This window comes from Cyclopterus lumpus, chromosome 3, assembly GCF_009769545.1.
Source record: "Cyclopterus lumpus isolate fCycLum1 chromosome 3, fCycLum1.pri, whole genome shotgun sequence".
NCBI classification, from domain to species: Eukaryota; Metazoa; Chordata; class Actinopteri; order Perciformes; family Cyclopteridae; genus Cyclopterus; species Cyclopterus lumpus.
In genome coordinates this window covers 7,794,729-7,821,854 of record NC_046968.1, presented here as the reverse complement: position 1 = coordinate 7,821,854, position 27,126 = coordinate 7,794,729, and the positions used below count along the sequence as shown (strand labels likewise).

Here is a 27,126-nt window from a genome sequence, read left to right as displayed (position 1 = left end):
AAGAATAATTGAAACTAGAGACTGAGACCAGAAACTAATGTTTCAAATGATTATATAACAGATGAACATTTGCGTTTTGTTAACATATTTAAACTTGAGTCATTTAATTGTACAATAAAAAAAGAAAAATACATCACACATAGCTGTGTTTGTCCAACAGTGCAGGATTGGGATTGTAATACTCTCATGAATCTCATGAATTAGCGCCTGAAGGTCCCTCAAAGTGAAGAGGAGCTGCAGAGCTCAGACCCGAGGGCTGGAGGCTGCGGGTATCGGTGCATGGGGGGGAGGGGGGTCCTCTGTCTTTGTCCCAACGCCCTATGGACAATCCGTCGGAGGCAGCAGAGCTTCCAACTTGGGCAGACTCAAGAATCAAGAACAGGACGAGATGAAGACGATAGAGTTCATCGTTTGAAGTGGTTCGAGGTCAGGGACTCAGACATGAAGGCAGACGCTGCATCTCTCTCACTCTATATGTCCTGCACACACATCGCTCACACCGCCGCACATGAAAGGCAGCCAGACGGCGCTGGCAGTGGCTAAGAGCGTCCAATTTCCGTTTGTTTGAATAATCCTTGCATCTCTCCGTTTCACTGTCCGTGGCAGTGTCGAGAATGCAATCGGCGGGCTCCTCGCCCAGTTCATAGCGGCTGTGTGGTTGAGGCCTATCTACATGTCGGCCCCTTGAACGCCACCATCCTTTAGCAACGAGGAAACAAAAGAGGGGAGTTTTGCTGAGTATGGGGAGGGATGGGGGTCAAAAAAGGGGTCAGGTGCTGAGCAGGAGATCTCCTTGTCCAGAGCCCCACTCCACAAAATCCATTTCCCCGCTGGAATGGGGAGGGCTGTCGAGGGAGATGCCCCGCCGCTCCCCGAACACCTTCTCCTGCAGTTCAACGATGTCATTACGGATGTCAGCCATCATCAGCAGGAGGAAGTCGAAGGAGCCGGGCGGTCCCTGGAGAAGTGGGGGGGGGGGGGGGGGGGGGGGGGGGGGGGGGGGGCAAGTGAGGAAATGATTACATGTCGTCTGTCACTGGGTTTGACAACCAGTCAAGTGGGTTTGAGGTGTGAGGTCCAATAACATGGCAAGACATTTTGGCACGTTATAGCAGGGAGATGGACAACTCTGTTCCATCTAGGTGAGCTAGTACCGGGACACTTGATGCAATAGAACCCTCGTTAACTACGTCTGTGTCACCGGCACTTTCCCTGCTATGCCGAGTCAAAAGCTAATTGCTCCACCTCAAACAGGACTATGAGGTGAGACGTAAGCTTTCGATCCAGAAAAAAGAAAACTCGAACGTGTATAGCAGCAAAGAATTAAAAGTTGCATTAAAATGCAACAACCAAAACATTGTTAAATTACACATTCAGCGTGCACATTTTACAAATTACAGTGACTATTAGTAGGTTTAAAAAAATTCACAGTTCAAGTTTCAATGTATAAATACAATGAACCTGCAGCTGTATGTTTCTCATTTACAGGATAACATGAGGGTGACAAGTAGATGAAGGAGGCAGGTATAAGACGAGAGCTGGCTAATAAGTAGATTTAGACAGTAGCTTTAAAAAGTGAGAGTTTACTAGGTGGTATAAGTATAAATTGACTTACAGGTGGACCTATGGGACCCGGAGCTCCTCTGTCACCCTGCAGATGAGAAAGAGCACAAATGAACCCAGATAACAACTCGCTAACGTCCTGAAAAACAGCTGTCCAGAAAGGCATTTTATAACTTGATGTTCATTTCATTTTGGCCCTGTATGCGGCCCAGTCAGTCGCTGCTAAAGTGTATTTAAATGGTGGTTTATACACAGAAACTCTTCTCATTTCTCTATACTCGTCTCCCTCTCCTGCCCTTGACCCGGAAATCGAACCCAGCACGCCATCCGGGAGGATGTTTCAATTCCTAAAAATGCACCTCGAACAAGGAGCGAGGAGGTTTGCTGGAGGAGCTATGAGCGAGGAGACGAGGACGCATATCCTTTTGCGGGAGTGTTTTTGGCACCCGTGAAAAAAAAAAGAGATTTCGATTGTTTTTCACTCGCATCTCAGGTGGGTGGGACAAATAACCAAGGAGAGGACGCGAGGAATCAAAGATGTACAAACTGATAGAGAGGGGAATAAATGACAGCACATACAAGGAAAATATATGATATATATGTAATAATGACCTTCAGTCCATCTCTTCCTGTTGCCCCGGGGGGTCCCTGTATGAATGACAAGACACATGGATGGGAGGGTTTGTTAGTCTGTTTAAAACCACAGATGAAAATAGGTTGTAGCAGCTCTAAAGATAAATCTTAACCAACACGTCACTAGGTTTGGCAGTTTTTCTCAGAGATTCGAAAAACACATTTCCCCCCCACAGAAAATTCCACCACACAGTTATAAATGAATAGAAACTGAAGAGGTGATGGCCGACCACTAACAGTGGCACCAAACCCTTATTCCTATGACTGACACACTGAGGACGTGACCTCTGATGCTCTGTAGAAGCTTCAGTGGGAAACAAACTGAAAAACAGATGTGATGATCCCTTAATTACGGGATTGATGTTTTCTTCTTCTTTTTCTTACCACTGGCCCCCTGCGGCCTCTTTTCACATGCTTCAGGTCAGGCTGTGGACCCATGGGTCCCATGTCTCCCCGTGGACCAGGCGGGCCCCTGTCCCCGGGGTCCCCTCTCTTTCCCGGTTCTCCTGGGTGTCCTGGTGAGGACAGATGGGTACAGCGACAAAGAGAGCGATTTAAAATTGGATCATCATTGGCATCAGGGAGACAAACTGCTCAGCTCAGCTCCTTTTAAAACGCTGGTCTTCAACTTGCTGCTTTAATCTTTTGTGTATGCTTTTGTGGAGATCATTTTCTTTTCTTTGATTTTTGTTCAATTTATTTAAAATGTCCTCTTTCTCTGGCTATTCACACTCTTTAATGTTGTTACTCTGACAACATCTCCATTACCTGGGACCCCAGGAGCTCCTGGAGGACCGGGTAGACCAGGAAGACAAGGAGTATCTGGACTTTTTCCGTCCCTCCCCAGAGATGGCTTGTCACTGCTGTTGTCCAGGTCAGGGACCTAAAAACAGTGGGAAGACTATGTATGTATATATATATATATATATATATTCATATTTTATATATTAAAAACCTGAATCCAAATGCATTCAAATATCCAAAGCAGACATGCTACCTGGTTGGGTGACGGTGTGTTGCCCAGCCTTAGTTTTAGCTGCAGCAGACTGTTTTTCATATTCATAAAATCCTCACAGGTGAAGGAGCAGGTACCAGCACTCATCAGGGTGTCTGACTTCCCAGATGAACTCACTGCAACACAAAACATACATTTACATAGTGCCGCCGCTGGGAAACCAAACCTCTAACGATCCTTTAATGGTGTCACACTGTGATATTTGAACAACGGGGTCAAATCCAACAGGACTCTCTTCATTTCCAGAGTGTAAAACAGTTGCAGTGGAAGAATTAAAAACAACCACCATCCATATCAGAATCATCAGCAACATTACCTATATTGTTGAAATAGTTTGCTACTGAATTTTCATCCAAACGCTGTAAAGCTCAATTGAAATGACAAACTTACAGTTGTGTTCGGGGATGCAGGAGCGTTGGTCCGGTGCGAGGATGTAGCCGCTGTGACAGCGACACAGGAAGCTGCCCACTGTGTTCACACACTCGTGGTCACACGTGCTGCTGCCCAGGTGCTCGCACTCATCAATGTCTGTGTGAGTGTGTGTGTGTATGTGTGTGTGTGTGTGAGGGGGGACAAAGAGAGACTTTTCATTTTTACATTAAATATAACAGCAACTGGAGGAGGGCGCTGTTTTTCCAGTTCAAAAAAAGGATAGAGAGAGAGAAAGAGAGAGAGAGAGACCACAGTAACAGACATGATAGTCAAACGTATTGAAGCAGGAGAGATATGAGAAGGGAGCGTACTGACCCAGACAGTAAGGAGACTTGTGGTTGCGGTGCCTATCTCGGTCGAAGCGATAGCCGGGGTAACACGTGCAGACAACTCGCCCAAAGTTATCGGTGCACTGTTGCTCACAGGGCGACGCTGCACACACATCCACACCTAGAGAGAGAGAGAGAGAGAGAGAGAGAATATTGTTTGGATTTAAGTTTGACATAGTTCTCCATCGCACCACTGTTATCTATTATAGTACCTAGCTATATCTAGCTATAATTTGCCCCCCTGGCCTTCACCTCAAAATTGTCCTTTAAAGAGACACGCATCAAACAGGAAGAGACTCAAAAGGACCACAACAAAGCATAAAACAACTACATATTGTCACTGAAGGATTACAGCGAGGCCTAAACAACTGCAAAGAGATGCCAAACGGCTGCAAAGAGACACAAACACACCACACATAGACTGAAAACAGCCACAAAGACACACAGAATGACTACAAAGACACAGAAAACAACTATAAAGACACGCAAAATGAACTATTAAGTACTTGTGTATTGCTCCTATGTAAGAGAGGTAGTGTGGCCCTTGGTGTATGTGTACCCGGGGGCCCGGGCAGAACATGGAGAAACAGTGTCCTCTAGTGGCCAATGTGACTCACTGTTATTCAATGGAGGCACGCTACAGTCTGCAGACACTAAACCAGCCAATACTGTTCACTTGTGTTCTTGATCATGATTATGTAAGTCCAATTTCCCCAATTACACATGTTATGGATGACCACAACAAGATGTGTCAGTTCTCTGTGCAGTTTCTTCACTGGTTGGATGTTCGTTTGTACAAACGTGCAAATGTTATTTGACACGACTCCTTCAACACAATTACTCCAAAAGGATAAAAGTCAACCACAGTATTGGCATTTTGTGGACTTCTTCTTCGGAGGCCAAATGTGGTGGCCAGGCCGTGTCTTGTGCAGCTTGTTTTAATATAGAAACTGCTGTGTCGGAGACAGCATATCACATTTGGAGCATGTGAGATCAGATGTGAGTGCATGAGCCAGACTTAGAGGACAGTGTGAATGGTTTACCTACTTTCAGGTATGCACTGGCCCATCACAAAGCGGAATCCGTCACAGCATTTCCTCCTGGAAAGCAAGACAAAAAGTAATCAGACGCTTGCATTTCTATCACCATTTTAAACATCGGCGGGGGCCAGCCCATCTGTTTATCACCATTTGAGGCATCGTTTGACATTTTGCTTTATTTGCAGTCTTGCCGAGAGTTAGATGAGAGGGTTGATGCCACGCTCGTGTTTCTTTGTCGAAAAGCATGAAGCTGCAGCCAGCAAACGGTTAGCATAGCTTAGCTTAGCACAAAGCCTGGAAACAGAGAGAAACATCTGGCAAAGCTCTTTCCGAAGGTAACAAAACCCATCCTTTACCAGCACCCTTTAATTAGAATGTTACAACTTGTTAGCTTGTACCTAAAACAGATTAAACCAGCCTGATGATATGTTGATTCTTATTATAAAAGAATACTGCAATACTGCAAACATGTATCAGCAGATTGACACTCCAGTCGTCTGAGGGCTTCTGGTCTGTTCTCTCGTCTCGGCTCATTTCCCTTCTTGTTCCCCGACCAGAACTTGAACCCTGACCAAATAAACTAAACTAAGAAACTATGAATGAAATAAGTTTTCAACCCCTTTACAGCCTCGGCTTTTGCGGCGTGAGCTCATAACAGTTCGGTAGATATGCATCAGTTTTCTTTAAACTGCAGCAATGTGCAAGGGATATTGAGAGAAAATTGTTTGGCAATGACTCTCGTCTAGCCGTCCCCGCAACAATCCGCCGCCGCACATGTTACAGACATTAGAGTTGGAAAAAACGGAGAGGAAATGGCTCAGAGACTGGAGCAGCACAGCCACGCAACAAACATCACACACAAGCTTCAAGAAAAAGGGGAAGAGTGCACGACTCCTGTCTGGAAAAACTGCATCCTGTTAAGAGGGGAGTTAAGCATGCTGCCATTCACGGCCCCCTTTAACACAACAAGTTTCTTTTATTCTACTCCAGCCTCCATGCAGTGTAACCCTCAATCACCCTGAGGTCCCCCCCCCCCCCCCCCCCCCCGCCTTCCATCTCCTGAATGAAAAATAACCTATAAAATGGCCTAAACTGATGAGATCCAGATGAGAGCAGCTTTAATCTGCAGCCTGTAGCCGGGAGTGTTGAGAGGGATGGAGACAGGAGAGTGTATGCTGAGATGCCACTCATCCAGTCAGTCAATCAGTCAATAAATCCATCAATCGGTCATCTCTGTTGGGATAATGCACTGCAGATGCAAGTCGACTGCTGGCCAGGAAAAAAAGTTCTGATGTGAAACAAAAAGCCCCAAAATTCTATTAAATCAGATTTATTGAAGATGACGAACTCTCTTTTCATTTCACTGACACGACAATTCAGGACAAGGCAACAACTTGAATTCATCCCGACCACCCTAAACCTTGAGATTGCTCATATTGTTGTAACAATTCTCACTTTTAACCGAATGCTCGTTCAACGGGAGGAAAACTAGGGATGCACCCATCGGGTACCCCCAGATGGGTATCGATGCAGATGATGTTTTATTGTGCATCGAACCTCACGTTTCCACGCGTATTGTCATCAAAATAGACTTGAAGCCTGAATGAACTCTTCATGGTGTTAGAGGGAGCCGGTGCAGACAGCGACATAGATTAATGTAAGGACTAAAATGAGCGCGGCATGTGTGAGACGTGCGATCGGAAAAAAAACTCCCACGTCTGATACAGTTGCGGTCTAGACTTGGAGTTTAGCCACTCGTGGGTTGTGTTTATTCAATCACACGTCACAGCAGGGGTCGTTGCAGACACACCTGGCGGAGATCTACTCAGTGCACCTTTCTTGTTTCCCTTTGGATTTACGGCGTTAGACTTGACTCTAACCTCAACTCTGGATCTACACGGCCTGTGCACGTACTTTCAAAGCTACAAACCATCCCCCACACACTCACGCATGTGCACATACCGAAACCCTGATGTTACTGTAAAAGCATCACGACTTTTGCCCATTGGTCAAACGTGTGAAACACGGCAAAAAAACCAGACCAGTGACATAACCGAGACGGTGGCGGATAGCAGAACAAAAAATGACTCATAGCAAAGATCCACAGAGCAGCGGAAGCCAACTGACCTCTCGCTACAGAACACTGCACATGCACATACATCGACAGGCCGTCTGTCAGTCAGACGTGCCCTCATCAGCTCTCCCCCTGGGTTATTGTGATGGACGGGCCAGGCAGGCCGTGGGGCCTCTAAACAGAAGAGGCTGGAGGGAGCGGTGACCCGTGTGTTTTTGTTTTGGCTCGTGAAAGTATGCTGGTCAGACAGGCGGCAGGCCCTGGTCAACATGACACGGCCCCTAAAACAGAGATCAGATCCGTGGGATCTGACTTATGTGTATGTGTGTGTAGAAGTTTTGCACGGTGGGAATACAAGTGTGTGTCTTTTAGCAGTATCTGTTGAATTGCAGTGTTTTGAGTTGAATATTGGCACAACATATTGGCAAAATATCAGTAGCCTTGATTATAAAGCTACCAGTAACCTAAACTTTCCAGAACAATCTAACTGTGTGTGTGTGTCCACATCTGCACATGTGTGTGTGTGTGTGTGTGTGAGGGCTGGGATGCTATCCAGTAATTGGGTACAGCCTTTTAACGCCAGTCAGAGTTTGTTAGTGAGAGCGATCCATGATGCTAGTAAGCTTCCTATCCTTCTCCTCTCTCCTCTTTTCCTGTCCTCTCACTTTACTTCACCCGCGCTTTACATCCAGACTGGGATTTGAAACATGTCGCTTTACATTCAGGCCTCTCGTTTCACAGTGCGTCCCGTTGGTTCACTCGTTGTCATAATCTCTGTCTCTTTCTCTTTCTCTTCTCCTCAGACTGACGTGTTGTTGGCCCCCGCGTTGCCCTCTGTCCATGAAACCAGATGAGGTGTCTGCCTTCGCCATCTTTACTTCATTCTCGGGAATATTTTGTTTCTGTCCTCTCAAAGTCCGCTGAGGCCAGGAGGATTGCGCAAAGCCTTTAACAGACCGTTGTAATGGTGCTCTAGTTTAAAACATGGTCATGTTGCCAGGGAAAATATGCTGTCATTGTTTGTTTCTGCAAACCACATTGAATGTGGATTGGCATTACATAAAGCCACTGTCATTGAAAGTCAGGTGGTGTAATAACGAGTATATCAGTAGCGAATGTACAGTGGCTGGTTGGTGCACGGGCCAAACACAGGACACACAGGGCTTTTATCCAGGAGACCGTTGTTCATGTGAGTCAAATAGTGAGGTATTGGTGAGTTTTGATTTGAACACAAAGCACAATTTCTCTTCAAACCATAACCACGCAGTTTGGTTTCCTAATCCCAGCTAACCGATTCACATCGTTAGCCAAGTGGCGTTGTACGTTTCTGCAAGTCGTGATACGAGGCTGATGTGAAACACATTTATGAAACCTATTTCTGCTGCAGAAACGTTGACATCGAACGTATCCCTGTGCTCTGCAGATATGCACAATGCCAACATTTGCTTTTTTCTGGCGTCTGCCTGATAGTGCTTTGTAATTGGTTTCCGATTTCTTTGTTTATTTTTTCAAAAACTTTCACACAGTTTTCTTTGCAGCTCCAAAATGCCCCACCCCCCCACCCCCCCCAAAAAAAGGTTAGCTTATTCAGATATGTTGTAATTAGTGCGTGTTCCACAGCTGATTGGATGACACTTGGACAGCCTCTTGGCTTTCCCTGACACACTGTGAGTGTGGAAATCACTAACTGTGGATGCTGTTCTTGACAGCTTGTGTACTGAGAGCGCGATAACTTACAATAAACAATAAAAGAACTGGAAGTAGACTGGACATTACAGACCGATCCATGAATTAATGCATTGAGACAGCTCCTGCAGAGGGAAAGGATCTGTGGCAAGCAGCAACATTATTCTTGCTGATTTTTTGTGAGCCGGATTAAAAACATTAGTCACCTTCGACAGGCCTCCAACAAGGCCTGGAGTTGTGCCTTGACGATGGCTCATGGTGTCTACATGCAATCTCCAGCATGTGAAGACAAATCCATATTGAGTCTGCGTGCCACACTGACCTGATCCCATTTAAAAGCATCCTAAACCCCATCCTCCTCTCCAGTCTTTGGCTACCAACCTTGTCCCACCAGTCCCTTGTGTTGGTGGTGGCTGACCCAGCAGCTACCTGCCCAGTTCCCAGTCAGCTGTGGCAGCTGCTGCCAAAACCAGCATGGCACCACTGGACAAAGCACCGAGACAGGATCCAGAGGCAAGCCCTGGGCCTGGATCACTTTACACTGAAGAGTATGTACTTTAGCGAGGGGGTTTCCTTCCAGTGTGTGTGGTGTGTGTGTGTTCGTGTGTGTGTGTGTGTGTGTATGTGTGTGTGGGGGGGGGGGGGGTTGTTTTGTGATTTATTTGTGCATTCGCCGGCAGGAATGCGCTACACAGACAGGATATTTATTATAGCACCCCAAGAAAGAAAACCCCACTGCCTCCCCGAGTCCCCAAACCAGACAGTGCAGGCGTCCTGAGGGCCGGCGCACAGTATGGATGATGCTTTCCATAGGCGATGCTGTCACTATGCGTTACGAGTCCCACTCACGTCGCAGGGTGTCGTTCTCCTAGTTTGCAGGTAGAGTTTCTACATGTGAGGGAGATTATAAGAGGCTGAAAATCCCATCTCCTGTGTGTCGCCTGGATCTGTGGGGGCATGTTAAGACAATGGGGGGAGGATATGAGTAAGAAGTGAGGGAGGAGGACCTTGACGGGGGGAGGAGGAGGAGGAGGAGGAGGACAGTTGAAAGACAGGGATGAAGGTTGCTGTCAGCTCAGAGTTTCCCTCGTGGGACTCCGTTTGCAAGAACACAGGAAGTGGAGCTCAGTGGAGGTCAATGGCCTCTTGACACACCAGGACAGGAGACCAGGCCATGTGTGTGTGTGTGTGTGTGTGTGTGTGTGTGTGTGTGTGTGTGTGTGTGTGTGTGTGTGTGTGCGTCCTGTCAGTTTGATGGATGCCTCCTACTGATGTAGGCTTATACGTGTTATAATTACAGCATGCTGTATTCATCACCCGTGCTGTAATTGATTTATTTGCTCAGCAATCCACAGTCACACGCAGTTAAAAAACTTGGCTGGTTGCGTCGCACCTGATGGTGAGATGATGGATTACACAGAAAGACATTAGCATGACGAGATCAACAATACAACACATTTATTTGGAGGGCTGCCAAGTCCTTTACTGATAAATGTTCATTTGGGAGTCAGTATTGCTCATTTCGGATGTCAAGCTTTGTTTTGTTTTTGCTGGCATCTTTGTCCATAAGCCCTTTTCGTGTTTTATTAATCCCTACTGAAAGCACATTTATACTACTTTTTAAGAAGACTGAGCTAATATGTACTTTTCCACCCATTTGCCTCACATTTTTACACTCAAAAGAATCTGTGGAGGTTTGCTCTCCACAAATGAAACAAAACCAGCCTCTCCATCGTCTTCCTCCTAAAGGTGCTGCGCACTATAAGAGCACAGCGTATGCATGCATGGTGTGTATTAGTGTGTTAGTGTGTGTGTGTATTCATTTTAAACTCTTGTGAGTATACATATGTGAAGGTGTTAGCGTAGCGAGCGTCACGCACCTCCTCTGTGTTTATTTGCTCTGCCAGCCCACTTCCAGGACCCCGGCCTCAGGGGGAACATCAGAGCTCTGGTCTAACAGAGGACGCTTTGACTGGGAGCACAGGAGGTCTGAACCACTTCCACCAGAATACAAGCTGACCTGCGCTCCTCCTCCTCCTCCTCCTCCCCTCTGTTATGCCTCACCTCTCCCCACTCTCATCCTTCCAGCATGTCTCCTGCCCTTCTCCCATCCTAACCCCCTCTTTAAAAAAAACACCCTTTGACCTTTCTTTGCTTTCTCTACTTTCCGAACCGTCACCATTGCAGGATCATCGGGACAGTTTGACACAACTATTGAACATCTGACACTTAGCTTTTATATTTCTCACCAACTTCATCAGATGTAATTTCATCATTTTCTGAGCGTCTGCTAACTACACACTGATTTTAATTCATTATTGGCCAGAAATTGAAGCTTATTTCCCACACTGTCAAAAGTGTTCCTTCAAGATGAAACACGTTTCATCATATCTAATATCTAATATTACAACAAACACAGAGGGAGGGTAACTGCTCATGTAGAAATTGCTTCACTATATGTTCAGCCAGCAGTTGTTTGCTGCTACATTAGGGATCCGAATCCCGTATATTGCACCTTTTCTGATACCACACCCTATTTCTTCCTGCCTGTTCCTCGTTCCATTAAACACCTCAGATACAACAGAACAGATTTTCATGATGACTGAGAATGATGCAGAGTCTCACCACCTCATTGTGGCCTTTTGTAAATTGCCATTAGTCATACGTGATTTCCCCCAAACCACTGACAGATTTTAACGTGACGTAGGCGAGTGACTCATTTTCACACTTGCATGCCAGATTTTCAAATTGGCTCATAAGTACTGTGGTTTGTGTTGGTAAGTGCTTTGCCATTTAAGAGGTTGCTCCATTCACTTTTTTCATTCTGACGACCATGTATTGGGCCCCTTACAGTCGTCTCTGGCCTCCGAGACCTCGTCCAAGCTCATTATCACGGCAGGAATGCGGCATTGCTGACAATCCAAGCTGCTATATTTCGGAGCAGACAAATGGGAGTACATGTTTACAATGTTGCCACATATACAATGTAAATTAGGACTTAGGACTTCTGACTTAAGTGAATCAAGGGCCCTCCTGAATAATCAAGTTTTTGTATTGATCAATATTGAGCTAAACACATTTCTTTCTGTCGGATGGACTAATATTTAACAGATGTCATTGTAATGTGCGTAACAGCTGTAATGTTTTAGGCCTGATTCACACACTGGCCCACTGGTACCAGATGTTAATGCCTCCTGCCCGCATTGAGACCATATCTGGGAAGCTAAAGGAAATATTGCGATATTGCGGTATACCAGGCCATGCTATTTCCCCACGATTGTGTAATTTTTGGCATGAAATATCAGCATAAAAATAAGTGGATGATATCACTATCACCAGTTGTACAGTTGTGTGTGGCAGAAAGAGAAGCAGTCAATAGTAACACTTATTTTATTGGATGCTTGAAACATGTTTTCCTTATACATATATATATATATATATATATATATATGTGTGTGTACCAATGCCAATAAAACACATTCATGAATGAGGGTAACAGTGACCAATGTGGGATGGGTAAGTGCGAGATATGGGTAATTGAGAGCAGCTAAGCGGTGAGGTCATGCTGACGACAGATCGCTCATAACGATGTGTCTGTTTGAGTTTTCATGCCAGACAAAAGAAAGATCCCCTCTGGAGACTTTAACCGCAGCTCAAAGTAATGGACTGATAAGAGCAAGAGGGCCTTCTCCATTTTCTGGATGGCCTTGTGACTGCAATAAAGTTGAGAGTTGCAACTGTTTTCACTTGTAACTCCCCAGCTGGTAAACTCAATTGTGTCACATGACACAAAGCTCCGTGCAAACAGGAACATGCTCCCCGCTGGGCTTGCCCACTTCAAACAATACTGCAACAACAATGCCGTCCCAGTCTGTGATCAATTGGCCAGTGATTTGTTTTGCCGAGGTATTGAGAGTGACGGCGCGGCCATAAAGAGAGTGAAAAGAGCTAATCTAGAGCAGATTGTATGCAAAAAGAAAAATACATGGGAAAGAAACCCCCAGCCATTGTGCTTGTCTAGAGGGCCGTTCAGGTGCACACTAATCAGAAGAAGATGGAAGACGATGACTGGAGTTTTTTGGGAGGTCCGACTCTGGTCCACAGCCGTACGAAGACAGTACCTCCATTAAACACAGGAAGCGTAACTCAAAGGGCTCGTAAAAATTCTCTCTCTGAGAAAACGAAGACGCGGTTTGAGTGCTTCTCAGAGTAATGAAACAGCACAACGCAGAGCGGCACAGCTTTTTTCGCCGAAAGAGACCTGGCGTCGACTCCGAAGTGTGAGATGAACAGGTTGCTGTTCCCACAGCTCGGGCTTTGTTAACCGCCGTCCAAGGTACACGGAGAGTCCCAAAGGGAGGAAAGAAAGCGAAAGTTTGAACCGGGCGCCCCTGTGGACTTCTGGATGCAGCGCAAACAACCCCCGGCGAGCGGATCGCAGTCGGTCCGAATGTGTTGCCCTCAACGTGCGAGTCGGCCATTTGTTTCCACTTCTCGGGAAGCAGAGATTTGAGCAGAGAGAAGTGTTTTAACTCTAAGCTAAAGCCACAACAAATTACTGGTGTTATAACGATGAGGAGCGAGCTGAAGACAAAGCTATCGGTGCCTCAATAAAATCCTCTGGATGAACTGTAGACTGCTGTCAGAGGGCATTTAATCACCGGAACACACAGTATGTTCATGCCACACACACGTTTACAGTTTATCAAACGTCCAATTTAAAGGATCATCTCATATTGACGCTCACCTGTGCACGCACACGCATGTAGACACAAAACGCGCATAAAAGTCTCCGATGTCGTGATATTCGACCCAGACAGCCGCAAAGCAAAAACAACCCCCGCACATGCGCCCAAGCACAGACATATTCCCGTGCCACTCACGGACATATGTAGACACGCAAGAAAACAGGCACCGGTGCAGGCATCTGGTCCTTGTTGCCTGTTTGAAACCTAAATCGAATCACCTCCTTCCATTCTTCAGTCACACGTTTCCTGCTGTTTGACATAACTGGCTTCAGCACCTAATTTCACTGTTTAATGTTTGTCCATTTTCTTGCGTCGACCCCGTCAGTGGAGGACGAGCCACTGGGGCTCCTGGTGAAATGAAAAGCGTGCGGGTTTTATTGAGCGATGATGGCATGTACAAACAGCTTGTGTCTTAGAAAGGAAGAGGAGATGCAGATGCACCTTTTCCACTTGAGAAAAACTTGGACATGCAGTAGGATGTTTTTATTTTAAATACTTTATCAGCGACAGCAGCATTGTAATAGCTTGTTTTATGGGCTCATAAGAGAGGGACCTCTGACTGCAGATCCCAGTAGGCCCTTAACGTTGAGGCTCGCATTGTACAGTGCGAGACACACGGCAACATACAGCTCGCAGAGGAGAGAACGTGTGGACACACACACACGTCTGCTTCTCATCACCTGCTTCTATAGAAAGTGGCCCTCTGTCTCCACAACTAGAAACAGATGAATAGCACTTCAATGATGTGATGCATTCTGCTTCCTTTCTGTCTGCATCTGTCTCTCAGACACAGGGGGGCGAAAAGAGACACTAGTTCACGATCCACTTCAATGACACAAATACTAACTTGTGTAAACGTGTGTTAAAACACTTCACTGAGCAAAAATAACCCCCATGCTGTTTGTCTTTGACAATGAGGCAGACGTCCTGTGAGCAGGAATACGGAATTGTGCACATTTGACCTGACAGTCCGAGGAGCGTCCATCTTGACTTATGTTACATAAGTCAAGATGCTCTCCGTCCGCATTCAGTGAAGCCAGGCTTAACCTGGCTTCACTGAATGCAACCGAAGAGCACAGGTGGAAATGATAATAGTGATTGAATGGCTCGACTCCATTGGAGTGTCTTGGTAGGCCAGCAGGGACTGGTGAGTAGGGCAGGTGTAACCAGTGGCTCTCCCCCACACAACAGGACATATGAACACAGGCATCGTCATGGCCAGCTCTTGTTGTCTGGTGCATGGCTGTATGGAGACATATACGTTACCGGTGGGCTTAAACGTAACTACTCAATTGGGTAGGCTTTAAACAGAGGTCAACTTTGCATAGATGAGGCCGACAGTTGTATCCTTTGGTGCTCCATGAATAAGTTGCAATCTTGATGTGTTCAACTAAAGACTGGGAGACTGCGGGGAGACAAATTAATTGGGGTAAGCTAGCTTTGGTCATGTACTTTATCTTTTGGGTTTTATCTCTTGTCTTTTTGTATTCTATTTAGAAATGCATATTGTATAAGTGTTGTATCATATTTTGGTAAGTTCGTGACCAGTATTTTGGATGTCTTGGAGAGTAATTGCAACCGTGTCTAATTTCAGAGCCTTGTTGCACACGGCCGTCGGCTGCTGTTTTAGGGGTTTTAATGTTGTTTTTATAACAAATGTTCTACATTTGCCGTTCCCTTTGTAAACCTGAGCCAAAGCACCTGGGGTTTTAGGTTTTTCAAGCAAGGTGCAGCTGATCTGGTGTTGTGATTTACTAGCACCTGAGTGAAGTGAATCTTCTTTTGCATGTTTATCTCCACAGAGTTACTTACCTGTGTGCGTCATCTGAAAGTGTAAATTCCCTGCATTTTGCCAATTCTTTATAATTTCTCATTATGTACTAGAAGTTGTGTACCTCAAGGATCTATACGTGTCCCTGGTCCAGTTAGTATCATGCATGACAACTGAACATCTTGTGCAATAAAAGACAACCTCACCAACAGTGTCCTTATTCATGATCTTGAAAACTCCTACATTAGTGCTAGTATGGGAGCTGAGGCGGTTTGCTACACCATGATAGTGACAGTGATGGGGAACATGAACTGAACCCTTCGCCCCCCCATCCAACACAGACTGGTCAATGAAAGTAGCTTCGGACAGATTTTCTCTGGAATCGCTTTTCCATTTTTAGAGAAATTAGAGAATATGTATTCAGGGAGTGCAATTAGTGACAGTGTGGGCTCCATGGCAGCTCTGATGTGAGTGAGCCACAGAGCGAGTGGGAGAGAGGAAGTACAAACTGGAACAAGCTGAATAAAAGAGAAAATGACAGCAGAGAGAAAAATAGTAAGATACAGGGGAATATAAGAAGAATATGGGCAGGATGGATCGAGGTCTGTGGGAGTCTGTGGGAGAAGCGAGAGAAGAGAGAAAACAGTGACAGTAATGGACTCAAGAAGAGCGGGATGGAAGAAAGAATTTGAAAGGGAATCCGAGAGGGGGCGTGAATTTACTAGTCGATTACAGTTTACATTCGGCAGGAGAGGCCTCAGTCATCATCCCACCACATGTCACATCACAGTGGGAAGCTACTTACAGGAGAGAAAAAAACTCCCTGCTCTGATTTCCCCATCTTGCTCTTTTGAAAAAACTGAAAACTAAAAAAAACTTTTATGTGGTTTTTCATGCATATCCCCCACCGAGCAGTACACTCGGCTTGCCAGAGTGCAACTTTATTTTGTTTGGATCAAACAAATACCTCCGCTTCAAAAGCACCCCCCAACCCCCCTCCTCCTTTACTTTACTTTCCCTTTTTCCAAATGTGCCACCTTCCTGTAGTTTTCCTGTTGTTTTTGTATTGGCCTACGATCTTAACTACGCTGTTTGTGAATGGCTCAGCAGCCCTCAACAAACCTTTTTTTTTAATAATAATTTGATATATGCCCAATGATCGTTGTTAGCACTGATCAGCCCAATTAAAAAAAGTGCATCAGATGGAGAGATATTAGCTTCTCCATAGCAACACACTTTAAATAAACTAGTCTCCTTAATTCTGCTTTTTCTTTTTGTGCTTTCAAGCTGATAAAATCTCAAAGACTTGTCGTGGGATGTTTGCATAATACAAGGCCGCTCAAACGTTTCTCATAGGTCCCAAAGTTCTCATGACAATTAAAGAGATTTCAAGTTGTTTTAAATTTAAGTATGTTTAGTTCTCAAAATAATGATACCCATCTTTATATATTACGTAGAGTTACAAAGTGCTCAACAGTGGAACAAACAGTAAAAATGCTGAGGTTGAGAAACTAGAGTAGATGGATTTTATTCTGGGGATCTGGACTGTGTTAAGAGAGTCTTTCTTTTATCCATCACTCCTCCTGTTCCAACAGTTTCTTGGGAGTTTCCTGTGTTTCAAGAGTCAGATTACTACCAAAGACAAATGCATCAGCATTTTCATTTATATGTGACAGAAATGCATTGTATCATGGTTCTTAATAGCTTAAATAAATGTTAAATGCCGAGTTATTTAGTAAGCTGTTGACTGCATGAACATCTCCATGATGTAAGGAAGTAACAGCAACATACTACATTATGTTCTCCCTCATTAACCTCGTCTTCCACGTCTTCATCAGCCCAGTTTACTCTGTGTTTAGTTAGTCTCAATGATTATCGTGTTTATTTTATATCAAATCTGATGTCCTGTAGCTCTATTTCTTCTGAATTGCTGATGGCTCTTTTGTTTGTGCGCTTTATTCTGATTGAGTCCTGCTTTCAGTTGGCCTTTTTTACAACTTAGCAATGCATCACTACTGCTAACACTGGAGTTTCACAAGTACGTCTGTTTGTGTGGCCTATGGGTTAGCGTAGCTTTGCAAGAATGTGCAGAAACCACGTGGGCTCCAGAGTTGAGGTGAGAGCCAAGTCTACTGCCGTAAATACAGAGGGGAAACAAAGGCGACGAGAGGGAGCTTAAGACTCATGCGATAACGCTACTTTATCTTAAGTCCTGCATTGAAGTTGTCAAAGAGCAAAGTTCATACAAACACAGTCTCATACATGCATCACATACACAATACACACAATTCAAGCTTGGATCTCCAAGCTAACAGCTGTCAATATGTTAAGCAATCGTACCAGCGAGTCAATCAGTCAGTCAGCAAATTGGCCAGTTAAACGTTCAATCGGGATCAAGTCAGGATATCATTCACCCTGCAAGCAGACTCTGTGTCTCTCGCCGTCACCCCCCCCCCCCCCCCCCCCCCCCCCTCCATCCTAACCAGACGCTACTGTCCAAAGAGGAGGATCGGAGTTAGCAGGACACAAGTAGAGGATGCTGTTGCTAAGAGTAACTCAAGACAGATTTAAGTGTGTCTCATCATATTTTCTTTTTCCCTCAAAGTAACAGACGTGATCATTTTTGACAAGGACAAGGCTACGGTCGATTTCTCAATGCTAACCAGGCTGACCTTCTCTGGTTAGCATAAAGCTCAAACAACCATCAAAGCTCTTTGATTACGCGCACTCCCCAATAACACTTAGCATGTACACAACTGGTTGTTTATTTAATTTGACCTGACCTCAACCCCAACGTTTATACTCAGGCTACTAGACGGAGGCCTGGCTTCTGTCTCTGCAGAGCATAACTAAGAATTTGAGTCGAACGAGAAAGAGAAAAGCTGTAGAATAGAGAAGAGTGGAGATGGAATCCAGGCCTGGACCCGAGTCGGTCTCAGTCGGGGCTCATTAGTCGACACTTTTAACGTTTCTGGTATGACACGCCCACGGCAACTGTGGGTGGTTGGGGTGTTCGGGCTTGGTCTACGGTCGGGAATGTACACATCTTCTTGAAGACCACTTTCAGAGTTTCCAAACATGTTAAAAAGGTCTTTAACATTTCTGCCTTGTTCTTTCAACAACAAAAGAAACATGCTAGAACTTTTGTTTGGCAGGATGTTCCAACTATGCTATAAACAAAGACTGTGGCATGACCTTTTAAAACCACTGGTATCCACTCTCCAGACATCTCGTGACAGGCCTTCATATCCGGATACAAAAAGAGCCGGCATGGCCTGTATAATGAGACATTTAGCTCCCAAGAAAAGAGAGGGACTAACTGATGTGTGACGATCAGCAAAATAACTAACCTTCAGTAACCCATTTTAGGAAGTTGTACGGATTGCAGAAAACGCAAAGCAAAGTCTAGAACTCCACCCAACACTAAGACAAACCCTGTGGTTCACTTAGTGAAAAACAAGCAAACCCCAACTGTGCAGTTCAACAACCAGCAAAGATCTGAAGTCGCTGAGTCACGCCAACAACAATGTTCACTGACTAAAAGGTGCAAGTTTGGAGCTCATGTGGTCTTTACAAAGTCATGGAGGCATATTTCTGGGTTTGCATTGGTAAGACTTTACATTCTTCAGATGTTAATATTGTCTTTTAGGTGGGTGATCAGACTGTTAATTACATATCAACAAATCCAGAAATCATATAACTGTGAATTACAGGTGCCTTAGAGGCTAAAAGTCCAGAACTACTATTATGTGAGGCTATTCCTCGGCACAGAAGCAATTGGAGCTGAATGCCAATGTGAATGTGCTAACCTACTGGTTTTTTAGCAAGTACCATGTTTTAATGTATACCATCTTGGTTTAGCCTGTTATCATATAAAGGAAGTCACATAAACAGTTACATCCTAATAGAATCAAACTTTATTGATGTGTTTGTAAATATAGACTGTATGTGGAAATGTGCGTGTATCTGCATGGCATGCTATCTTTTGTTCTTTTTGTCTGCCTGTAAAACACTCTCGTTTTGATATGTGTTATATATTTATTATTATTATTATCAATCACACAACCAATTACACAAACAATTACACAGGCAAGAATGTCAAATCTACAAGCCAATCAGCTCTTCATTCTGGCGAGAAAGTCGGGATCAAGTTGGACATAGCCGTTGTGCTTTGTGCGGCGATCACCGGTGATCAATTCTGTGCAGGACTGGCTCAACAAGCCTAATAGTTTGGCTGAAAGTAAATATTGCAATTTGTAGCTTTTTTATTGGCTGTTTTTGTATCTTTTTTATTGAGACCATAAAGTCAAAAAGTAGGGTCATTTTCTCTAAGACTTTGATGCAATCAAACACATTTTTGTAACCAGAGGAGTCGCCCCCTGCTGGCCATTAGTAGGACTGTAAGTTTAAGGCACTTACACATTGGCTTCACCTTTCTGAACCAGAGGTGCCGTCTGCAACTTGAAATTTGCAACTTTTGTTTAGTGGAGGTTGTTCGAGGTGCAACGAGCTGAGAAGACTCCGTCAGATGCAGAGAACGTTTAGATTGAGCTTATTCTGGTTAAATTGTTGTTTGTTCTGTCTCGGCTTGTAACAATGGTTCTGAAATGGCTTTATGTGGAAAGAAATGCACACTTGATTCCAATTTGATCAATCATAACAAATAAATGGGTTGGGCACAATTTTAATAAATAAAATCAGCATTTTGTCAATCTTTTGTTAATTCCTGGAACAATTGAACGATTTCTTTAACCACACAGCTACATGGCCACAAGCTTTCATCCACATTAAACTAGGAAACACTGGATTGACCAATACTTTAATACCATGGATTCAAGATGCACACGTATCGTTTTAAAGGGTGAAAATGACATAGATAGACTCGCCCAAACTGTATTTTTGCCAACAGAAGAGAGGGAATGCAGCTACAGTGTATCTAATGTGGACACAATCCAAGTATGAGATGCATGTGAATGCCAGTTGTAAAGAGGCCTTCCTGCCTTCAACAGTCAGCCCCCAATCACATGTTCACAGGGGCAAACCCTGCATGGATGGTATAATGAATCAACACAGGAAGTGGTTGTGGTTAAAATGGTATTAAAGCTGGCATAACGCATTGGACCAATGGAGCTCTACCGAGCGCAAACAGGCTCAAAAGATCAGAAGCAGTCAGCAATGAAGAGCGCCAGTGTTTAGTGATGCTCATGAAGATATAGTCAGGTCATCTGTGTGCGTGGAAAGTGAGTGAGTGAGCACCTCATCTGCAACAGATGATTAGTGGATTTGAAAGGAGAAATGTGTGTAAGGGGCCAACAGTGTAATGATATCAGAGACCTCCACAGAGAAGCTTCACAGGCGAAAATTCTGCCAAAATGACCAAAGTCCGTGTGACTCAGCCTTGAGATATTTCTGTAAGCAAAGTCAAAAAACACAGATTGTAAGCATTCCTTTTTTCTCTCTCTCTCTTTCAAATACAGTTGGGCTGTTTCCTTCCGGCCACATGCTCTGAACTTTGCTGTGCTGTAGGTATGCGTTTGTGGGAGAATGTAAAATAGGATAAGTGTGAAAGAATGTGGTCACGCAGTGCTAATACAGTAACTGTCTTCACTTGGTTGGCTCACTTAAGGCGCGAGAAAGAAGAGATGCACTTGAGAAATGCAAGGAAACAGGAATTAGTGTTACTATATGTGTTAGGAGACCAGTGATGACAGCTTCTGGATCGGCACTTTTTCTTTTCATTTTAGGGCTGCTACTTGTGGTTATTTTCATCCTCAAGTGATTTATTTAGAATTGATTAGCTTAATGGATTAATCTCTGGTCTATAGGATTAGTGAGAAGAGCCCGACAAAATCGTCTGAAGCTTGTGGGGATTTCACATAAATTGTTTTGTCTTAACATCCGTCTAGAACCCCAAGATGTTCGGTTTACTATCATCTAAGACAGAATGAAGCAGTACATCCTCTCAACTTTCAGTGACAGGGTTGCATCAGGTGAAACATGCGAGAATTCTTCACCACAAAACGTCCACTTGCAACTCCCATGTGAGGCGCTACGCTTCCAACTTGGCAGTGATGCAGCCATGAATACTTAAGATGCTGCTAATCCCAGTGAGCACTGCTGTTCAGGGATTCGTTCAGGTGCTGGAAACCAGCACGTTTGTTCTGATGTAAAAGAATATCTTTCAGCTCCAGCCATTTCTCCTACTTATACAAATACATACATTTATTGTGTATTATGGAATATAAAACTATATATCTCCCAGTGGGAGAGATGGATCATCGTAACAACAAAAGAAGCTTAAAGTATGGAAGCAATACAAATCAATCATGTCACCGTGACTTTTACCATCGTCCCTGAGCAAGTAGCGTGATACCGTGGGTGTTATCTTCTGCAGTAATGAGCCATTCAGGGTATGTAAACCAGAACAACATGCCAATCAACTGAAAGAACGGTTCACAGTTTAGTGGAGCCCATCGGCCCTGTCCGATTGGACTCCGCAGCTGAGAGTGTTTAGAGAGAGAGGGCTCAGAAAGCAGCATCAAATCAACTCTCATCATCATAAACCGGCTGTAGCTGCCAGCACAGACAACACAGACGCAATTCACACAGACTCATAAACACGCAAGCTCACACAGGCTCGCATCACTCCGGATATGGGTTCGGACCACGCATGTTTGGATTGGCACGGATGCAATCCGACCTCCGGGGAAGACAGAGTCAGAACACAAAACAGCCAGAACAATAGAAATGTAGAAATCGAGCTGGTCTGCTGTAAAACAAATGAGAAAACGCAGTGGAGGAGCAGGAGACGTGCGGCCGGCATGGACAGCTGGTGTTTAGCCAGAGCCAGAGACAGAGACATTACATTGCACACAAGTAGAGACAATCACACTGACACAGGTTTGAAAAAAGTTAATAAATCACCATAAGAAATGGTTTATAATGCTTCTTAAATATCACCGTTGGACTTTTCGTTAAATGGCATTGCCTCATGGTAAGTGGTGAAATAATTTTGGTAAGTGGTGACATAATTTAAGTACCATTAAGTACCATAATTTGCTTCACTGTTTTGATAGCAACTCAGCCCGCTTTCTTCGGGAAGGTGTGACCTTTTCCAAATGGTTAACATGCCATCTTCAATTTAAAAGTGCAGACATAGCTTGCTTTCCCAGATTATTTGAACATGAGAGAGTGGTGCCAGGTGAAGAAATAAAAGAAGAAAGCCAGAAATTATTGGAAAGTGTCGAGTCTGTCTGAAAACGGCAGAGCTGTGAGAAGAGATTATACTGTTTGACTGACCAGGTCTGGGTCAAATACAGTTTAAAAACCCCAATTGTTCATTCAGAGGATAGTAACTGTAACTAGGGCCGGCAGGGCTGTCAACTTCGGGATTTCTTCACATGCGTTGCAGTGTTCGCGGAGTGGCTGTATCGCGAAAGTGTAAGAAATTGATTAAACGATGTGTTTATCTTAGCATAGCATAGCATAGCATAGCATATCCTCTGTGAGCATAGACTGTATATGAGAAGTGGACCGAGCCACCGTGACGTCGCCCATTGGTTCGTCGACTACCATTTTGAAGCCTTTAGTTTGGCCTGTTGTCCGTCGCCAACTTAGATTTTTGGAGCCAGAAGTGACTATATTTGGACGAGTGGGTGGAGCTGGGGGATATGCATCACTACGCCTCTATCCTGACTGACAGGTTGCCATGGTAGCAACTTGTCGCAATTCCAAGGTAGCCACGCCCAAAAGCATACCCTGCTATATTGTCAAATGTACCCTAAATGGAGCATAATTTACTAAATGAATATCATGCTGTATTGAAGAAGGCTTGAAACTAGAGATTGAGAAGTTTATAACGTTTTCAGAGGTAAAAAAAACAAGTGAGAACCTTCACGCCTCTTTGGACCAGTGCAGACAAAACAGGCCCATTATGTTGGTTAACATTTAATATATGCAGTGCGACCGCACGACTCCTGACGGTTACACCTGACGTGCTGAAATACTGAAAAACTCAGAAATGGCAAACTTCCCCGCTGTGTTCAAGTCCTGAATAATCCGTCAAATGATCAGGAGTATGACACATGAAGCAATAAATACAGCCTGTCATTCCTCCCCCCCAAAAAGATTGTTTCGTTGAATTTACTTTCCGTGATCCAAAACAGCTTTCTGGGTAAAACATGTGCTGAAGTAGTATAAGATCAATTGAGACTCACATGGGCTCTGAGAAAATCGCCGTGTAACGGTTCTCCCCGACAATAAGAAATAAGACTGTCTAAAAAAGATGGAAATGAACAACGGCTGCTTCATCTGCCCTGTCTTGGCACCATAGCACTCTTGTGGATATTAAATCCAAAGGGATCTTTGTGTCCAGACACTATGGATCAACCTGGTCGCCCAGAGTTATTTGCTAAATAGTTTTGACCGCCTCGAGAGACATGGCTAGGAACACACAACCTCATCTAACCCGTACCCTTCCAGCACCACACTGTTACATGTCAGAGCCAGAAATAAAAGAGGAGGCTGTTGCAGTCTAACCTGGACGATGAACAGATCCGGTGGTCGGGCCTCACACTAGGCCCGGTGCCTCATTTATTAAAGGATCTTCTTACTCCAACAGCCAAATCCAGCCAATGTTTGGCTTCAGAGGAAAGTTATCTACACGTCAGAATGAGCAATTTCCATTGACTTTCTCCTGTTGTGTATGATGTATCACAAGCTAAAGGTCTAACAACCTGCCACAGCGCCTGCATTGAATTGATCTAGTTCCGTGAGCCTATGTTTCAAGACGCTCATATGATATGTGATCTTCTTTCAAAAACTGACCCGTATTCCCCTCTTATATGGTTGTTGTTTTTGGCCTCAATTACATTAGAAAAACACTGAAGATTCAATTGCTGAACCACATTTGGTGTTTGCTAATCACTGTAATGCGTCTCTGGTCTCTGTCTTCCTCTGAATGGATACAGTGCAATACAAATAACTAATCACATCTCTTCTGCCACATTACTTCTACGTTATAAAACAGGCCTAACTCCCTAAGGGGGCCTTCCCAAGCTGAGAAAGTCCAAGTTCAAATTCTGCTTTACTATCACAGAGCCAGGCTGGTGGAGGTCAGTGGAGAGCAGAGGAAAACTGCAGTACACGTAAAGTAAAGTAAAGTAAAGTAACAAATGTTCTCAAATGATTTACTTATATTTTCCCAAATATTCAGCACTCTAACAAACTAAAACCAAACCCCAAACAATTAATCTTGACTTCTTTAAAGGGTCGCTCGCTGCTGTTAGTGAACAAATTAAAATCATCATTCAGTCTCTGAGTGGTGATCTTCAGGAAATTATTTTCTTTCTCTCGCCAGTGATACAGTTTCCAAAAGATATACTGTGTGGGGTTCTGGAAATGACACAGCGGGCGGTTTAGTGGTTACAGAAATCGTTTCACAGCCCCCAAATGTTTCAGGTTCAATCCTCCACACAGGCATCAGCAGACACGTGTCCTGTCAAAGGGTCCTGGAGTAAAAGTCTGTTCTGGAAAAGGCGGAATACCAAAATATAACTGTATAGAGTATCGTAACTCCTGCTGTTACGCGTCGTGGCTCAGGCCTGTTGGACCCAGTAGAAACATCAGCTGGGAGTCTTACCTGAAACAAGTGCTGTTCTTCCCCCCAGCTCTGACACAGGGATACTCCACGGTCTCGATCTTATCATGTGGACACTCCGTTCTGAGAAAAGAAAGACACGTTGGAAATGAATGTCGACCACACAGTTTTCTCCGCAGCTCTATACTCGTGAAACAGGGGGAGTGAGAAAAGTCCAGGGCTGGACCGGAATATGAACGTTGTGGTGCACTCATTGTTAAATTATGTCAGTATGAATGTATAAATTAATTAATTAATTAATTAATTGGGAAAAAATTGACAAATGCTGAAATAAATGGAGGAGGGGAAATATGTAGGTTACAGTTATCATAAACCCCTTTACAGGAATGTGCATCTGCTGTGACACATCTGATAATAGTCGGTAACATACAACACATTTATTTGTTTATTTCTGTATTTATTTCCGCAGTTATGTATTTATTGTTGTATTTATATATGCATTTATTTCATCAATTATTCATTAATACTTTCATTAATACCAAGGTTCCCTCATATTTATAATTATAAACAGTTAAAGAAAGTGACATTAAACTGGGAATTTCAAGAATACATGGTCATCAATGTGAATATAATAGTGTCCTCATGCACAGTCTTAGGCTCAGCTAAATAATGAGTCTTAAAGGCTTTGACACAGCAATTTACTCCTGTTGGAGGTCCATCAATCACAGTATTAAAGTGTGAGTTGACACTGTACCTTTTAAAGTGGACAGAATGTGCATAGGTATAAATAAAATTAAAATAAAGCCTTTGTCCTATTGTCTGTGGGCTCACTATCAGCAGAGTGGTTTCCTCTCCTCAGAATATCGGTGTGTTGCACTCACATCGATTCCTCCCCTCCTGACCCACTGTGTCCATGCAGGCACCTCAATAGCATCTGTCATGTTTTGTCTTAGCACAAGTAACATTTGGCTCCGTGCACCGCGACCGATTCCAACCATTTGGAGTTTCCCTTTGCCCTTTTTGTTGTTGTTGTTGTGCGTTTCCCTGAACATCCCATTAGATGAGCCGCGCTGCAGCGGTTCATCCAGGGGTCTCCTCTTTGACAGCCTGCTCTCACAGTATGTGGTGAAGAGCAGAAACCAATAAAACACAGACTAAACTCTATTATGGCTGTTGGCACTGTGCGCTAACCTGACAAGGGAGCCACTTGTATACCGGTGAGATTAAAGGCGAAACAAACAAGTAACGTGAGGAGAGTGGTTGTTCCCAATATGCATGGAGCTGTAATCTCCATTAACCTCTAAAACCACATCAGTAAACTGTTATTCAGATGTTGTGGTTCATGTTGGAAAAAACAACAACGTATACAAATGAATGATATTTCTTATGTTTGTCGGTTTTGTTTTGCGTCTTAAAACCGACACGTTTAAACCATCACATGCGCGATGAGGTGGACATGGCTTCATCAGCACTCAGTCTTTCATTCACACAAGATCGAGATTATGTGAAGGATCCTCTAATCAGGTCCATGAGGCTTACCTCGAGGTGTCGACTGCAAGCGTCGCCCTGATAGAGCTGGCACCAGATTCCCACAGGAAGACAACACAGATAGCGCCAAATGGGAAAAGAGTCGCACCATAAAGTTGACCCATGTCCCCTCTGCGCTCCGGGACAGATGCTCTGTTCCAGGGAAAACGCGCCTTCACATCAGCAACACGCCCAACGTGTTCATCTGTCAGTGACCCGCGCGGGTGGTGGTATTAAAATATCTGAACTCCTCGTCGAGTATCCCGCAGAGGTGACGCACATGGAGCCAGTGGGATAATAAGTGCTGCGCAGTGCGTCCGGAGCCCCGTCCCAACTTTACGCACTGAGGCAGAGACCCCTTGGAGAGCAAATGAAGGCTTTACAGCCCGGCGTGTTCGCACTAATCCCTCTGGAGCTACATTCCTGCCTTTAAAGAAGAGACTGAGCAGACAGCCGCACAGCCCATTGGTGGTGATGACGTATCGCATCATAATAATGATCATAACAATAACAATAATGATGATAATAATAATAATAATAATAACAAAATCAGTTAAATAAAGCTCCCTCATCACAAAATTACCTCCAAATATATTATGCTGACATTTTGAATATTTCATGAAAGAAACACGTTTCATAATGGCGTTTTCACTACACCACAGTGAGTGTGTGTGTGTGTGTGGGGGGGGGGGGGGGGGGGGGGGGGGGGG

General features: G+C 44.3%; 1 protein-coding gene across 1 annotated transcript; it reads right to left on the bottom strand.

Moving 5' to 3' along the window:
* Window positions 1-769: 769 nt before the first annotated feature.
* Window positions 770-26,541, bottom strand: LOC117728110 (collagen and calcium-binding EGF domain-containing protein 1-like). Its single transcript, XM_034528837.1, has 11 exons — window positions 26,429-26,541; window positions 24,932-25,012; window positions 5,020-5,072; window positions 3,959-4,093; window positions 3,602-3,739; window positions 3,194-3,327; window positions 2,965-3,079; window positions 2,581-2,711; window positions 2,176-2,211; window positions 1,616-1,651; window positions 770-958 (listed from the first exon to the last, which is right to left on the bottom strand). The coding sequence occupies exons 1-11, from the start codon at window positions 26,539-26,541 to the stop codon at window positions 770-772; spliced, it is 1,161 nt and encodes a 386-aa protein (XP_034384728.1).
* Window positions 26,542-27,126: the final 585 nt, after the last annotated feature.

Coding starts and splice junctions, on each gene's coding strand:
- LOC117728110 (XM_034528837.1), bottom strand. CDS start 26,541: ATGGGTCAACTTTATGGTGCGACTCTTTTCCCATTTGGCGCTATCTGT. Junction 25,013..26,428: donor CTTGCAGTCGACACCTCGAG/GTAAGCCTCATG, acceptor TTCTTTTCTCAG/AACGGAGTGTCCACATGATA. Junction 2,212..2,580: donor GAGGCCGCAGGGGGCCAGTG/GTAAGAAAAAGA, acceptor TCATTCATACAG/GGACCCCCCGGGGCAACAGG.